Source organism: Piliocolobus tephrosceles, chromosome 2 (assembly GCF_002776525.5).
Source record: "Piliocolobus tephrosceles isolate RC106 chromosome 2, ASM277652v3, whole genome shotgun sequence".
Taxonomy (NCBI): Eukaryota; Metazoa; Chordata; class Mammalia; order Primates; family Cercopithecidae; genus Piliocolobus; species Piliocolobus tephrosceles.
The window spans coordinates 45,739,725-45,756,439 of NC_045435.1; the positions used below are offsets into that span (position 1 = coordinate 45,739,725).

Sequence of the window (16,715 nt, forward strand, 5' to 3'; positions counted from 1 at the left end):
GAGAAAGGGGATGTTTACTGTTGGTAGAAATGTAAATTAGAACAGCCACTATGGAAACCTTCACGGAAGTTCCTTTAAAAATTAAAAATAGAACTACCATATGACCCAGGAATTCTGCTACTGGGTATACAGCTGAAAGAAAAGAAATCAAGGTATCAGACAGACATCTGCATTGCCATGTTTATTTGCAAGTGCTATTCACAATAGCCAAAACATGGAATCAATGTAACTGCTCATCAGTGGATAAATGAATAAAGAAAATGTGGTACACAAACACAATGAAATATTATAAAGCCATAAAGAATAATGAAATCCTTTCATTTGCAGCAACATGGATGGAAATGGAGCTCATTTTGTAAGTGAAATAAGCCAAGCAAGATAAATATCACATGTTGTCATTCATACGTGGGAGCTAAAAAATAGTGGATCTCATGAAAATAAAGAGTAGCCTGGTGGTTACCAGAGGCTGGGAAAGGTAAAGGAGAGGGAGAAGGAGAAAGGTTGATTAATGGGTACAAATAAACGGGGTCTGATAGAAGAAATAAGACCTAATGTTTGATAGATCAGTAGGGTGATTATAGAAGATAACAATTCAAATGTTTCTAGCATAAAGACAAGGCCAGGCATAATGGCTCATGCTTGTAATCCCAACACTTTAGGAGGCTGAGATGGGAGGATTGCTTGAGCCCAGGAGTTTGAGATCAGCCTGGTCAACATACCAAGACCCCATTTCTACAAAAAATAAAAATAAGCCAGGTGTGATGGTGCACACCTGTAGTCCCACCTACGAGGGAGGGTGAGGCACGAGGATTGCTTGAGCCAGGAATTTGAGGCGGCAGTGAGCTACGACTGCACCACTGCACTCCAACCTGGGCAACAGAGCGTGAGCCTGTCTAAAAAGAAAAAAGAAAAAGACAAGACAAATATTTAAGGTGACAGATATCCCAATTACATTGATTTGATCTTTATAAGTTATATAAATGTTTTTTTTTTTTGAGATGGAGTCTCGCTCTGTCGCCCAGGCTGGAGTGCAGTGGCGCGATCTCGGCTCACTGCAAGCTCCGCCTCCCGGGTTTACGCCATTCTCCTGCCTCATCCTCCCGAGTAGCTGGGACTACAGGCGCCCGCCATCTCCCCCGGCTAGTTTTTTGTATTTTTTAGTAGAGACGGGGTTTCACCGTGTAGGCCAGGATGGTCTTGATCTCCTGACCTCGTGATCCACCTGTCTCGGCCTCCCAAAGTGCTGGGATTACAGGCTTGAGCCACCGCGCCCGGCCTATATAAATGTATTAAATGATCACATGTGCCCCCAAAATATGTAAATTATATATCAATTTTAAAAGATAAAATTTAAATTAAAAAAAAAAGGCAAGCACATTTGAATCACGTTTCCGGGGCACAGTGGCAACTGTCATTTAAAACCAAAACAACATCATTGACCAAAGTAAAAATCTTTGTTTTTCACCCATAAGAGTTGGCCGGGTGTGGTGGCCCATGTCTCTAATTCTAGCATTTTGTGAGGCTGAGGTGGGAGGATTGCTTTAGCCCAGGAGGTCAAGGCTGCAGTGAGCCGTGATCACACGACTGCACTCTACCCTGGGCAACAAAGAAAGACCTTGTCTCAATCAATTAATAAAATCTGTGACCTTTAAGATCATGAAATTACCAAATCAAAAAATCTGACAGAAAAGAATATTTACTATCTTATTATCCAAAAGGAAATAAACTGCTAACAAGAATTTCTTCCTCCTAGGCCCTTAGAGACTATCCCACATCTTCATATTTTGATTTTCAGAGTGGCTGAAGTTTCTAATAAGCTGTGAATTTTTGTTTTTTTTTAGATAGAGTCTCACTCTGTCACCCAGACTGGAGTGCAGTGGTGAGATCTCTGCTCACTGCAACCTCCACCTCCTGGGTTCAAGTGATTCTCGTGCCTCATCCTCCCAAGGAGCTGGAATTACAGGCGTGCACCACCACGCCCAGCTATTTTTTGTTTTTGGAGATGGAGTCTTGCTCTGTCACCCAGGCTGGAGTGCAGTGGCGCAATCTTGGCTCACTGCAACCTCTGCCTCCCAAGTTCAAGCAATTCTCCTGCTTTGGCCTCTGGAGTAGCAGGGACCACAGGCGTGTGCCACGCCCGATTAATTTTTGTATTTTTAGTAGAGACGGAGTTTCACCATGTTGGCCAGGCTGGTCTCAAACACCTGACCTCAGGTGATCCACCTACCTCGGCCTCCCAAATTGCTGGGATTACAGGCGTGAGCCACCGTGCCCGGCCTTTTTTACATTGTTAGTGGAGATAGGGTTTCACCATGTTGGCAAGCTGGTCTCGAATTCCCAACATCAAGTGATCCGCCCATCTCAGCATCCCAAAGTGCTGGGATCACAGGTGTGAGCCCCAGCACCTGGCTGGGAATTATTTTTTAAGAAGGAAAAAAAAAAATACAAAACTTCTTTAAATTTCTGTGATCAGCAGACATCAGTTGTAAAGAAACTTTTAAAGAAAAGTGGTTTTTTTTTTTGAGACAGAGTCTGGCTCTGTCGCCCGGGCTGGAGTGCAGTGGCCGGATCTTAGCTCACTGCAAGCTCCGCCTCCCAGGTTTATGCCATTCTCCTGCCTCAGCCTCCCGAGTAGCTGGGGCTACAGGCGCCCACCACCTCGCCCGGCTAGTTTTTTGCATTTTTTAGTAGAGACGGGGTTTCACCGTGTTAGCCAGGATGGTCTTGATCTCCTCACCTAGTGATCCGCCCGTCTCAGCCTCCCAAAGTGCTGGGATTACAGGCTTGAGCCACCATGCCCGGCCAAGAAAAGTTTTAAAGAAAACTTTTTGCAAAACAAACTGAGCACTGATTAAAAAAACAAAGATATCTGAAGGGCTAATAAATGACTGAATTCTTCAATATGCCACAATTCTTAATTATTCTGAAGAATATGGCTATACATTAAATAAATAATACTACAAATACAAAGTAAGAAAAATTAGGTGCTGAAGCACATGGTATCAGGGTTGGGAAATGATATAGGTGACATTTGGTTCATCTCTAACACCAATTTAAAAGAAGACAGAAGTTGAGGCTGGTACAAGTGCAGTAGTGCTTATAACTAATTGATCACAACCAGTGACAGATTTCTTTGTTCCTTCTCCAGGCCAAACAGTTCACTTCACTAGCCTAAAATGAAATGAAATAAAATGTAGAATGTGAAAGGTTCTCATTCTTTTTCTTTCTTTTTTCTTTTGGGACGGAGTCTCACTCTGTCACCCAGGCTAGAGTGCAATGGCCCGATCTCGGCTCACTGCAACCTCCGCCTCCCGGGTTCAAGTGATTCTCCTGCCTCAGCCTCCTGAGTAGCTGGGATTACAAGTGTGCACCACCACGCCAGGCTAATTTTTTAATTTTTAGTAGAGACAGGGTTTCACCACGTTGGCCAGGCTGGTCTCGAACTCCTGACCTCGGGTGATCCGCCCACCTCGGCCTCCCAAAGTGCTGGGATTACAGGTGTGAAGGGTTCTCCTTCTCATAAGTAAATACATTAGAAATTAGAGGTTAAGTTCTCTAGAAAAAGTCTTTTTTCTAACAGTCTCAAAATGACTAAGCATCTGTATTATTTTACTGCCTGTAAAAATTTCAATTACTCTGAATTAAACTCTACAACTTTCGCCAAATAAAAATTAAAGATGAAAGGTAAATCAGATCAAAAAAATGAAAAACAATTTCAAACTGGAGTTGTGTTGAACATAAGCATATAATACTTCAGAATTAGGAAAGGTCTATTCACTACTGTAATCAGATCTGGGCATTGTGTTCTGTTCTGGAGACTAGAATTTAAGGGGAATACTGAAGAACGGGAACAGTTAGAGTTGATGGACCAGTATGACTAAGTACTCAAAATTATGATGTGAATGAATAACTTGAGGCTTGTTTCAGCAGCCCATATACTAAAATTGGAATACAAAGAAGATTATAACAGCTTCTGAAGAGGATGACAAAAAAACTTGTGAAGCACTCCGTATTTTTTATGGACATTGGGGTCCTTAGTGAATTGTTGAAACCACAAATTTAATGGCGTGTGCCACCAAATCCAGCTAAGAATCTACTTGACGTCAAGTTTCCCAGTGGAACCCAGGGAGGCTACAGATTCATTTAATATCCCAAGGAACCTCAGAATCTCTTACCTAGAAGGTGTTTATGCCATTCCTTAGATGAGCCTTCTCCTTGAACTATCTACTTTAGGCCTTGAAAACGGCTACTAGATTATTCTTGGCAAGACCTACAGTAGCAGAGAGCAGTGGTCAAAAGCATGACCCCTAGAGCTAGAAAGACTTGGTTCTGACATCCATTACAAACTTCTTCCCAATTGTGTGAACATGGTAAGTCATTCCAACTTCATCTTGTTTCTTCACTTATAAAAATAGAGATAGTAATACTTCACAGTACAGTTGTTTGTAGTGAGGATTCACTACTGCATCCCAAACACTTAAAATGCCTGGATCAAAAAATGTTAAAAAAAAATATATATATATATCCCAAGGACTAGGGATTATCAGTCTGGAGAAGGGATTATTCAGGAAGAGACACATGTGAAGGCAATTCGTGCCTGCAGAGGCATTACATATTCTGATTGGCCCTAACTGGAGAAATATAGGGTACCAGATTCAGCTTAATACATTAGATTTGTCTAACAGAGGCACAAGTAGAATAGGCTGCTTTGGGAGATTCTGAGAGGTCAGACAACTGTTTAGGGAGAATGTTAGGGAGCTATACATGAAACAACTGTAGAAATCTCTCCCAATCTGAGATTTGCGTTAAAGAAGGCTCAAAAGGAAAAGTGGAACTTTCTTAGGACAATGTTCCAGCACTCTTATCTTACCCTTCCCAGATGGTTATAGCAACTTGGCAGGAAAAAAAACAAACAACAGAATTTAAAACAATCAATGCTATTAACCACCAGATTACAGGCCAGTAAGACTGCACGGAAGCAAAGATAAACCAGCCAATTACCTCTCACTTCCTACTTTTAAGCACTGTTTGGAGCTTAGTAAGACGTGGTAACTTCCAGCAATTTCATTGTGGCCTTTTGATAGTACATAAGGAAAGCAGTGGGAAACTTACTTTTTTCTTTCATCTAAATTTTTACTTTAAGAGTTAATTATGAAGCCTCAAATCTTGCTTCAATTTCAACTGAGACCAACTGTTCAAGTTTTTTTCTTATGTGTTTTAGGAAAACTACTTGGCAGATTACCAACTTTTTGACAGTCTGTAACATTCTAAGATCTATATTCTCTGCCTTTATATTACACTCCCCACACTAAGTACATGATAAAGCTATCAATATTAGGCATCTGTGCTGTAGATGTGTAGATGTAGATGTGTAGATGTGCAAACAGCTTAGACTCAGCCATGTACTAGCTCTCTGGTCTTAGGCAGGTTTTAAATTTTTCCCTAAGCACTAATTACTTCATTTTTTTTTTTTTTTTTTAAGATATCGACCTGCCCCAAAACACTCACATGCAAATTAAACTGCAAAGTATACATGGAAAGAGTCTTACATACTTTAGACACTTAAGTATTTGTTAAGAATGATCTGATATAATGGTATCAAAACAAATTCAACAAAATTCTTGCAAAGAATACTATCAACTACATGGAAAAGATTTCCAATTAAAGTTCATTTCATGAGTTCATTAAAATTCAGCATTTCCAGGGCAGGTTTCTTGGCATCTTAAGGCAGTAAGATAACAGATGGCTGGTTCTCATCGTCATCACTCTTTCTTACTATAACTCTGCAATATTTTATGTTGTTAATAAGAAACTTCAATGGGCCCTATTTTCCACCCCACCCTCAACCTCACAATACAGAAATAACTCCATGAAGACTATTTAACCAGCCATCTCACTAAATATAAGAGTCCTTGGCCAAATGCAGTGGCTCACACCTGTAATCCCAGCACTTTTGGGAGGCTGAGGCGGGTGGATGACTTGAGCCCAGGAGTTCAAGATCAGCCTGGGCAACACTGCAAAACTCCTCTACAAAAAAATACAAAAATTAGCTGGGTGCAGTGGCACCCACCTGTGGTCCCAGTTATTTGAAGAGGCTGAGGTGGGTGGTCACATGAGGCTGCAGTTAGCTGTGATCACACCACTACACTCCAGCCTGGGTGACAGAGTGAGACTCTGTCTCAAATATAAATACATATGTTTATATATATTTATGAGGCCTTATTTTTTAGGCATTGTAAATAACTATTTTGTTATTATTTTGTTTAGACATCTGAGAATCCAGGATGTCACTGCTCATATTTTAATGATGAATGGGATTAAAATAACTTCAGGGAATCCTTTCAGTATTTGATATCCATTGTTACCCAACTGGAAATGATGGCAAAAGTTGTTTAACATAAGAGGCAGGCATGGTGGCGCATGCCTATAGTCCTAGCTACTCAAGAGACTGAGGTGGGAAAATCCCTTGAGCCCAGAAGTTCGAAATTGCAACAAGCCATGACTGCACCATTGCACTCTAGCCTGGGCATTAGAGCGAGACTCCAACCCCAACTCAAAAAAATACATAATAACATAAGAAAACAAACAGAGGTAGTGATGAAATCAGTCTTTGTCACTGCTCTTAGATTTCTGCCTTCATTCAAACAAGCTGATCTAGCAACCAATCTTTGAAAAAAGGAAAAACTTTCCCTTCCCCTTTTCTTATTTCCTGCTTGCAAGAACTGGTGTTCTTCAACTCTCTGGCATTCTTCAATTCTCTGGCCTGCTCAACCAGGTAAAGAGGCAAGAATGCTGAACACAGAACAAGAGGGAACCCAGGGATCTGGTCCTGGCATCACTTATAATTAACTGTATAACTTCAGGAAGGTTTTTTAACATCTCTGGACCTGTAAAATCAGGAGTTTGATTAGAATTAATCAAAGTAGCTTAATAGGCCTAACAGTCTATGAGTCTGGTAGTCACTTGGCAGCAGCCAGTGATCTACTGACTAGAAATCATTTGTGGTGCAAGGGACTCATTTTGCAACTCAAAATTTCTGAATTCTTAGCTTCCTCATTATTACAATTTTGAAATCTGAGTCAGGGTTTCTTACCCCAATAAGATGTTACTATGACAAAATAAAAAGATTTGTCGTAACTTTTATTTTTACTTTTATTTATTTATTTATTTTGAGACGGAGTCTCACTCTGTCACCCAGGCTGGAGTGCAGTGGCTGGATCTCAGCTCACTGCAAGCTCCGCCTCCCGGGTTCACGCCATTCTCCTGCCTCAGCCTCCCAAGTAGCTGGGACTACAGGCGCCGCCACCTCGCCCGGCTAGTTTTTTGTATTTTTTTAGTAGAGACGGGGTTTCACCGTGTTAGCCAGGATGGTCTCGATCTCCTGACCTCGTGATCCGCCCGTCTCGGCCTCCCAAAGTGCTGGGATTACAGGTGTAACTTTTATTTTTAAAATAAAACATTTTAGGACAGCACAGTGGCTCATGCCTGTAATCCCAGCACTTTGAGAGGCTGAGGCAGGTGGATCATTTGAGGTCAGGAGTTCAAGACCAGCCTGACAAACACGGTGAAACCCCATCTCTACTAAAAATACAAAAATTAGCCAGGCATGGTGATGTGTGCCTGTAATCTCAGCTACTCGGGAAGCTGAGGCAGGAGAATTGCTTGAACCCGGGAGGTGGAAGTGGAAGTGAGCAGAGATCATACCACTGCACTCCAGCCTGGGCAACAAGAGTGAAACTCCGTCTCAAACAAAACAAAATAAAAATAACATTTTATATATTTAAAATTTGGTTTAGGAACATATTCTCAAAGTCGATGTATATACGAAGTGAGAGACACATATTAACGCATAACGTATATTAATTGTGACCCTGAAGTACAAAAGTTCAAAAATAAAATCTAGCCTGCTCACACTGATCAACAGGATCATAGGCTATAATAATGTAACATCAAAATAGGTCGATTTTTTAACAAATGCCTACTTAGCTCAACATTGTGCTAACTTGCCAAAGTTGCCTTTCTTGAGAAAAAATGCTGTACAGAGATCCCTGGAAAAAAAAAGAAAAACAAAAACAGTCTGCTCTAGTAATTACCTTACACAAAACACAATCTTGGCCTATCCCTCTGTCTATCAATCTATCTATGACTCTTTGGAAGCAAGACTTTATATCAGTGTTCTGGATAAACCAAAGAGTAGTAGACTTTGGATACTAAAAATCTCCTCCTCTACTCCTAAGAGTCAAAGCTATTGATAAAGTACTCAAATCTCTGATGAATATAACGGGAAAGCAGAAATTAGGTCACACGCTATATGCCTTTAGGAGTCTGATTACCCTAAAGCTTGTGACCATTTTGTTGTATAAAGGAAAAAGAGGTTAAAGAGCTAACTCTGCTCTCCATTATGTGGAGCCTTCATCATAAAGGGCTCTGAACAGAAAGAAACTCACTCAGACTTAAAAAAACAAACTCTTTGGCTGGGTGTGGTGGCTCATGCCTGTAATCCCAGCACTTTGGGAGGCTGAGGCAGGTGGATCACTTGAACCTGGGAGGTGGAGGTTGCAGTGAGCAGAGATCATGCCGCTGCACTCCAGCCTGGGTGACAGAGCACGACTCTGTGTCAAAAAAAAAAAAAAAAAAAAACCCCAACCAACCAACCAAACAAAAACAAACTTTAAGAAGCATCCCTATGATATTACACTTTGCATAAAAAATTTACCAAGGTTAGGAACTCTTAGCTTATCTGTACCTTCACTTTTACTCTTACAAGAACTGTATTTGATGCCCACATGAGATCATTAAGGATAATAAAAATATCTTTGAGACCAATGAATACATATTTATATTAAAGGAAACTCAGTATTGGGGGAAAGGACGTAGCCATAAACATTCTGGCCTTCAGAAGTAGGGTCAATAAACCTATAAGTTACTTGCTTTGGCAATCAAATTTTGCTATGTAAAGCATCTTTAAGGGAGAACAATTAGAAAGCCAAAATACATCTTCATCTCTAACTTATGCCCACTTTTCCAGTTCTATATTATTAAAGGAACTGGAAATACATTAATGTCTTATATAATTATTATTATAATTTTATAATTTTATTATAATGTTATAATATATAATTATTTATATATTATTATAACATTATAATAAAATAATTATTATTATATAAGACATTCTCTTGATAGTAGGTGTCAGCCACCCAACTGAAACTAAATGGTTTTCTTTAAAAACTACAATTTTTCAACTGTTTAGTGGAAATGGACAGTATTTTCTGATTCTCCCAAGCAAACTTCAGATTTTAAAGTTTTTTATTCTAACATTGCTATCAAATCCTACCTGTTCTTCTACTGTCCATTCCACTTCCACAATTATCAATTCAGCTCAATATTTATAAGAGCACTATCACTATTTAATAGTCACTGTGCTCAAGTTAGCCCATATCCTAATGACTTCCTATACTAATTAAATTTTCACCCTGGGTTAATCAATGTCCTGTCAGACATCCATCCCCTCACTTCCACCTACCAATCCTCGCCTAGGGCACCACCTGGTGGTCAATAACAGGAATTATCCTTTTCCCCGCTTCATTTCTTCCCCACTGGGAGAAGAGTATACCTGCCTTACTAGTTTTGCTTATAGTAAGTTCAACTAATTCAAACTTAGAAATCTTTTTATTTGAACACATACATCTCCCTCAAACTTCTTCCACTTTTCTCTATCTTCCAGGTACAGCCAGGCATTACAAAAATTTCCCTTTCCGCCGGGCGCGGTGGCTCAAGCCTGTAATCCCAGCACTTTGGGAGGCCGAGACAGGCGGATCACAAGGTCAGGAGATCGAGACCATCCTGGCTAACACGGTGAAATCCCGTCTCTACTAAAAACTACAAAAAACTAGCCAGGCGAGGTGGCGGCGCCTGTAGTCCCAGCTACCCGGGAGGCTGAGGCAGGAAAATGGCATAAACCCGGGAGGCGGAGCTTGCAGTGAGCTGAGATCTGGCCACAGCACTCCAGCCTGGGTGACAGAGCAAGACTCCGTCTCAAAAAAAAAAAAATTCCCCTTTCCTTCTGCCCTTACTATAAGTGATCCAAAAACCTCCCCTCATTGCAGCCTAATATATACTGCTTTTCCTAAATCTGGCTACTCCAGATTTCCTAAATCAGGAACTCCTCAGTTTGTCCAGGCTCCATAACACTGAAGTTCACTCGTTGTCACTATCTGCATGGCTACGTGTATCTGAGTTTTTAAACCCTAGCAGGACTATTTATTCTATGTGCCTCAACTAACCATAACTGAGTTATATGGAAAAAGTTTCTCCTAGATTTAATATGCCTGGTTTTGGGTAAACCCAAAACAATCTCTTTATTAATAGTACACTATAATAATGTATATGCTCTACTGTGGCATACAAAATGTATAATGAATGCTGTTGATGTACTACAAAGTATATGAAAATTATAACCAACTTAGTGTACTTCCATGGTAAGCACAAACTCAGATTCTAGAACTTTATTCACTACATTCATTAATGTAAGAAAGCCATTTCCATGTGCAAAATCAAAACAATAAGAAACAAAGCATCTTTATTCCTCCACCATAAAACTGACCCTCTTAAATAAATATACAGCAAGAATACATGAAATATACTTAAGGTTTTAACGAAAGGATAAAATACAGCAATATGTTAGGAAGGAAATAGGAATATAATTCTAAGCATTCATTCATTAGCTATAATTATTATTTACCCATTTGAAATGGGAAAAAAATGCTTTTACCACAACTTTAAGGTATTTGCTGAGATAACTTTTTAGTTACCAAAGGAAAGTCTGGAGAGTCCTAGGTATGAAAAACAGTAAGTTAACAGAAAAACAAAATCTAACAAACTTACCCGCTCTGCAGTTCCCTCCTCTCCCGGTAGACACGCAGCAGCAGCAGCAGCAGCAGCACAAGCTATTTCCATCATAGCAGAGCTGGTAGGGGCATCAGTTGTGGATGAAGACCTGGGTCGGCCTGACTGCATAACAGCTGTCATCTCCTGACCAGACTTCCTGTTGATTTGGGGACTTCCCTTTGGGGCCTCTGGCTTGCCCCGCCTACTATGCAAGCTTGTCCCTCTCTTCATCTTGGGTGGCACTCGAATCTGCTGCAGGACACGATTCAGAGCTGTGGGGTGGGTGGGGACACCATCAATCTCAGCACATGCGTTCTGGTTTTCCAGATCCATTTCAGGTTCTGGATCTGCCTGAATTTGCTGCACATCATGTGGAGACACTGATGACCTCCTGCGCTGGTGCTGGAAGAGATGCTTCAAGCCTTGGCCAATCACGTTAATGTTCTCCAAAGCATTGTGGGTCATTTTAGACAATTTCTGTTCTGATTCTGTCTGCTTTCTGGCCTCTGCATCTTGGGATTTGCCTCCAGGATCAGGGTCCTCAAATAACTGTTCACTGCCCGAAGGCTCCATCAGTAGACTTAATATGCTTATTTGCAAACTCAAAAAAATTTTTTAAACACACCAAGAGTGTCAAATTAGGTAGGCATTTGCTTCAACAGTGACTACGCATGCAGCTGTGAGACGAAGGCTTCATGCCTATCTAATATTAAAAAAAAAAACAAAAAAAAACTTATATTATAAATCCATGCAGAAACTCCAGTGTTAAACAAAGAAAAGCATGCTACTGGCCAAACAAATAGGCACTATCATTAAGCAATCTTTAATCAGAAGATTAAAAGACAGTTTTCTAGATAGTGGGTAATGATTATTTTTCAGAATGAGAGAAAAAGTCCAGAACAAGTACATAGGAAATTAAAACAGCAATGTTCAAAAACAAAAATCCCTACAAGATTCAATATATACAGAATTAGATATTAGAGGAGCCATCTTGGAATGGACACTATAATGGTAGTTGACATAACAGCCATTGCTTGGGAAATCAAGAGAACAGACCATCAAACAGGTTTACTCTAGCTGAGGCAATTTAATCCCTCTCATTCATAACCAGTTAATTATTCACAGGCTGAAACCCAGTATAGTCAAAGAACAACAGTGAGAAGTGGATATCCCAACCTAACTATATGTGGATTTTAATGGAAAACAGAGTCTGTGTTACCATTCATATTCATCAAGTTCACTGGTAACTAGGGACAGGTTTGCTCTTTTGAGAAGAGAATGGAAATAAAAATCCTGTAAGTTGAATTCTCTGCTAAAGCACAAATGACCTTTCTGGCACCATATGAGTGAATGGTTCAGACAGAATCAGAATCAGAGACTAGAGCTTTGCTCAGTACCAGCTATCAAGAAAGGAGATTCAAAGAAATCCCTTTCTCTATAGTGTCATCCCTGACAGAAGCTTCCCATATATCCATACAAACTCAAAAGTAAAGTAACTGGGTATGAGAGAAAAGTAGAGAAAAAGAAAGGTCAAACAGCAACCATATACCAGTATTAAATGCAAGAAATTAAAAGGAAGCTGAAACTAAGAGATGTAAAATCAACGCAACTGCCATGGTTACTAAAATCACATGCAAAATAAAAAAGGAGGGGGGATGGGAGATGATGAGATTTTTCCTAATATAGTTTATTTTTGTACTGCATTTGTGCAAATATATAAAACAAAATTACATACATGCACACAAGCTGCTAGAGAATGCAAAATATGATGTAGGAGGTTATTTCCATATTTTTCTTCAACTTTTTATTTAAAGGACTTTAAAACTCCCTACACTACCAACTACTTTCAACAATTTAAGCCACTACAATGAAGCACCATAGTGCTCCTGTTTTGGGAATATGTGGACTTGCTGCCACCAAGTGGCAATCTAGGGAGCCATAAATTAGCTGGATAAAAAGAGTTCCCTGTGAACTCAAGGCTACTAGAGTTTAGTGGAACAGGAATGCAAACTCACTAAAGTTTTCTTCCTGATGACTACTCTCAGAAGACTTTCTTCAAATATTATATGGGCACTGTCACTGTGGCTCCACTGTCCATATTCTTTCATGCCCATGATTCCATCGCCTAACCTCTTCATAGCTGAGGAGCATAAACAGGGAGACAGGGATAAAGATACTTGTCTCTCTCTAGTACCTTCCTACTTTCTAAATGCCACAAAATTGTTTGTTCCTAAATTAGACAAATGAGTAACAACCATGAGAATGGAAGTTTCATTGCCTTTCACCCAAATTCTTTGTGGCTCTACTGAAATCTAGCCATCCCACTGTGGCCTGTTACCCTTTTCCTGATTGTGCATTGCTTTTGTTCATCTCTATCCCTTTGGGAGAGCCAAGAAAGAAACCCTTGCCCTTATTAGATCAATGACTGTCTTAGCCTCTGGTGCAGTTTTCTGGGGCTCCTTGTGGGCAAAAATTTTGCCAATAGTGTATATATTTAATTATCCCCTTCTAACCAAATATGAAATAAACATATAATACAACGTTACTCTGATTTTTTAAAATAATAGTAATTATCTCATCATTCCTCATGAGTTTGGCTGGCTGGCTAATAGTTACGGAATTTTATTTCTAATCTGCAAAGAATAGAGTTCCTCAGAGGAAAAGGGCTAATGTAACCAAAATAATCCCCTATCAGTGTATATCAACTCGTCTCTTCTTGCACTGGGCTATTTAGATCCTGAGAAGATGGGAGGGTGTGAAAGCAGCAGAACAGTACTGAAAAAGTAGTTTACTTTTTCCTCTATTTGCACATTAGCTAATACAACTGACCTTTGTTGTTGTTGTTTGAAGTAAAATGTATAAAATATGTTTATCCCATGAGATTAAAAGACAGCAAGAACAAAGGAATGATGTCAAGGTTGAGGATCATTCTACTTGTCTCATATGCACAGGTACTAGGAATTTATTACTCAGCAAATCTACTTATTTGGGCACTATTATAAACTAATCAACTGGCCATCTGGTTGCTGCTTTAAAAAATACAGAATGTGGTACATTTTGAATGTCAGTAAATTCATTTGAGATTTCACAAGAATTTATAAAACAATTTATTTTTGTTTTTGTTTTTTTGAGACAGAGTCTTGCTCTGTCACCCAGACTGGAGTGCAGTGGCACAATCTCAGCTCACTACAGCCTCTGCCTCCTGGCTTCAGGCAATTCTCCTGCCTCAGCCTCCAGAGTAGCTGGGATTGCGTGCCACCATACATGGCTAATTTTTGTATTTTTAGAGAGATAGGGTTTCACTATGTTGGCCAGGCTGGTCTCAAATTCCTGACTTCAAGTGATCCAACCACCTCAGCCTCCCAAAGGGCTGAGATTGCAGGTATGAGCCACTGCACCTGGCCAAATCATTTATTTTCAAATAATTCAAAATGATGATTGATTACAAGGAAATGTTAGCATTTCCTGGGAAAAGCTGGGAGTAAGGTGTTAATTTCCATGCCAAGACTATCTTCACAGCTACAAAGAATAAGCAACAAAATAGTAATAAATTCTGGGATTTTTCAAAGGCAAAACTTACCTTAATCATACCAGCACATAGCCTCACTTAGCAAGCAGCCCTAAAGAAACCTAAATTGAGCTTTAAACATCAAGTTTTAAGGTAAGAATTTTTAAAAACAATCTACCGTACTGATTATAAAATGTAATATGGTACTTACACTTGTAGCTATCATCTGCGTAATAGCAGCACTAAGAAACCAGTTAAGGTTCTGAAGGCTGCTAAAATTTTCTGTAGGCCAATAAAAAATCTTTAAGGCCACCAAGGTCAAATGCTGTGGCAAAAATACCAATAGTGATGTTGCAATAATTAACTCTATAAAACTGCTGACAGAATGCAAGCACAAAAGAAATTCAATAATCTCAAAGTTGTATAGGGACACCCTTCTTCTGTATGTCTTACAGAGGCTCAAATGAATATGAATAGTAACTGTTGAACAGTTTATAAAATTTCCCAATTAACTATTTATTTATTTAGAGACAGGGTCTCCCCCTGCCACCCAGGCTGGAGTGCAGTGGCACAATCTCAGCTCACTGCAACCTCTGCCTCCTGGGTTCAAGCAATTTCTCCTGCCTCTGCCTCTCAAGTAGCTGGGATTACAGGTACCCACCACCACACCCAGCTAATTTTTGTATTTTTAGTAAAAACACGGGGTTTCGCCATGTTGACCAGGCTGGTCTTGAACTCCTGACCTCAAGTGATCCACCCTCCTCAGCCTCCCAAAGTGCTAGGATTATAGGCAGGAGCCACTGCGCCCCGCCCAATTAACTAATTTTTAGATCCCCGGTTTAACACAAACAAGTTTAACTGCATAAGCCTATCAAACGCTTTTTGGTACTCAGCTTCTCTGAAAAGTAAAGTTATTATAAGTAAACCAGAGGGAGAAAGAGAAAAAGGAGCAAAAGGACACAGGACAAAGGGGAGAGGTCGAAGGAGTGAAAGGGTAGAGGTAGAAGGAGCAAAAGGTGAGAAAGGGGGACAAAAAACGCAGCCACCTACCAGCCAGGCATTTCAAATAATTTTGTTAAGTTCTCAGAAATTTTCAGCAATTAACTTTTCTAGCACAATTTTACTGAAGACCTAATACGCCATTCGCTCACGCTCAGAAAACAAGTGGTTCTAAATTAGTATCAGAAATAAGTGAAAAAATTACGTTTTTAAAATCCGTCAACCATTTAGGAGTGTGCTCCACAAAATCAAAGCAAATTATATGCAAATTGCCTTGTCTTTTTTTCCCCTTAAGTTTTACTTTCCAATTTTTTAGTTTTTTGATAAATATGGTGACCAAAGCTTTTCGGTCTGGACATGAACCAAGTTAAATTTCACTGACTACAAAGAGTTGGATACTTGCCTTCATCACTCTTCCTCAAGCACTTCTAAGGTGTATAATCCTTTTAGGGAAAGCTGAAAAGCAAACATTAAGAATTACAAGGTCAGAAACTTAGATGGGGAAACTTACCTTTTATAGATACGCAGAAAACAACTGAAAGTATATACAACAAAATGTTAATAGCTAGTAGCAAAATGCAATAGCTCATCTCTCACTGGTAGAAGTAGGGTTTGTTTTTTTCTAGTACTTTCCAGTATTTTCTCATTTTTTGAAAGTATAATCAAGAATAATTACAATCAAGAAAGAAAGTATTCTGGAAAAAATATTAACTTAGCACTTAAAGTGGCAAATATTTTAAGAAGCAATAAATATTTTAACACTATCATACTGAATAAGGAATGGATATTCCATTAATTCTAATCTTAAAGTAACATGAAATATAAAACAGGTACATGAAAACACCACAATTTTATAAGTAAATTTTTTTTCAAGTAGTTTCCTATTCTGCATCTGCCATTCTCTATTCAAAGGCAATTCTAAAAATCCTATCTTAGGCCAGGCATAATGGTTCATGCCTGTAATCCCAGCATTCCGAGGCAGGAAGATCATCTGAGCCCAGGAATTTGAGATCAGCCTGGGTAACAGTGACAGCCCATCTCTAAAACAATTTTTAAAGATTAGCCAGGTGTGATAGTGCACACCTGTCCCAGCTACTTGGGAGACTGAGGCAAGAGGACGTCTTGAGCCCAGGAACTGGAGGTTACAGTGAGCTATGGTTGCACCATTGCCCTCTAGCCTGGGAGCAAAAGCAAGACCCTGTCTCAATTTTAAAACAACAACAACAACAACAAAAAAACACACATCTTGGCAATGCAGAGTGATTCACACCTGTAATCCCAGCACTTTGAGAGGCCAAGGCAAGAAGGCTCATTTGAG

At 39.6% G+C, this 16,715-nt stretch overlaps 1 protein-coding gene and 1 non-coding gene across 6 annotated transcripts in view; one reads left to right on the forward strand and one right to left on the reverse strand.

Moving 5' to 3' along the window:
• Nucleotides 1-16,715, reverse strand: part of TMCC1 (transmembrane and coiled-coil domain family 1) — a 240,682-nt gene that overhangs the window by 159,308 nt on the left and 64,659 nt on the right. For 4 of the 5 annotated variants that reach the window (XM_023216010.2, XM_023216002.2, XM_023216004.2 and 1 more), the window contains exons 3-4: nucleotides 15,801-15,853; nucleotides 10,888-11,593 (exon numbers count right to left, since the gene is read on the reverse strand). In XM_023216010.2, coding sequence (XP_023071778.1) covers nucleotides 10,888-11,463 — 576 coding nt within the window. In that variant the 5' untranslated portion in view covers nucleotides 11,464-11,593; nucleotides 15,801-15,853. The remainder of the gene's footprint in view (nucleotides 1-10,887; nucleotides 11,594-15,800; nucleotides 15,854-16,715) is intronic. The other variant, XM_023216022.2, reaches the window with a different exon arrangement.
• LOC111545397 lies at nucleotides 3,915-4,017 on the forward strand. Its single transcript, XR_002732436.2, has one exon. It is a non-coding gene; the product is annotated as a U6 spliceosomal RNA (small nuclear RNA).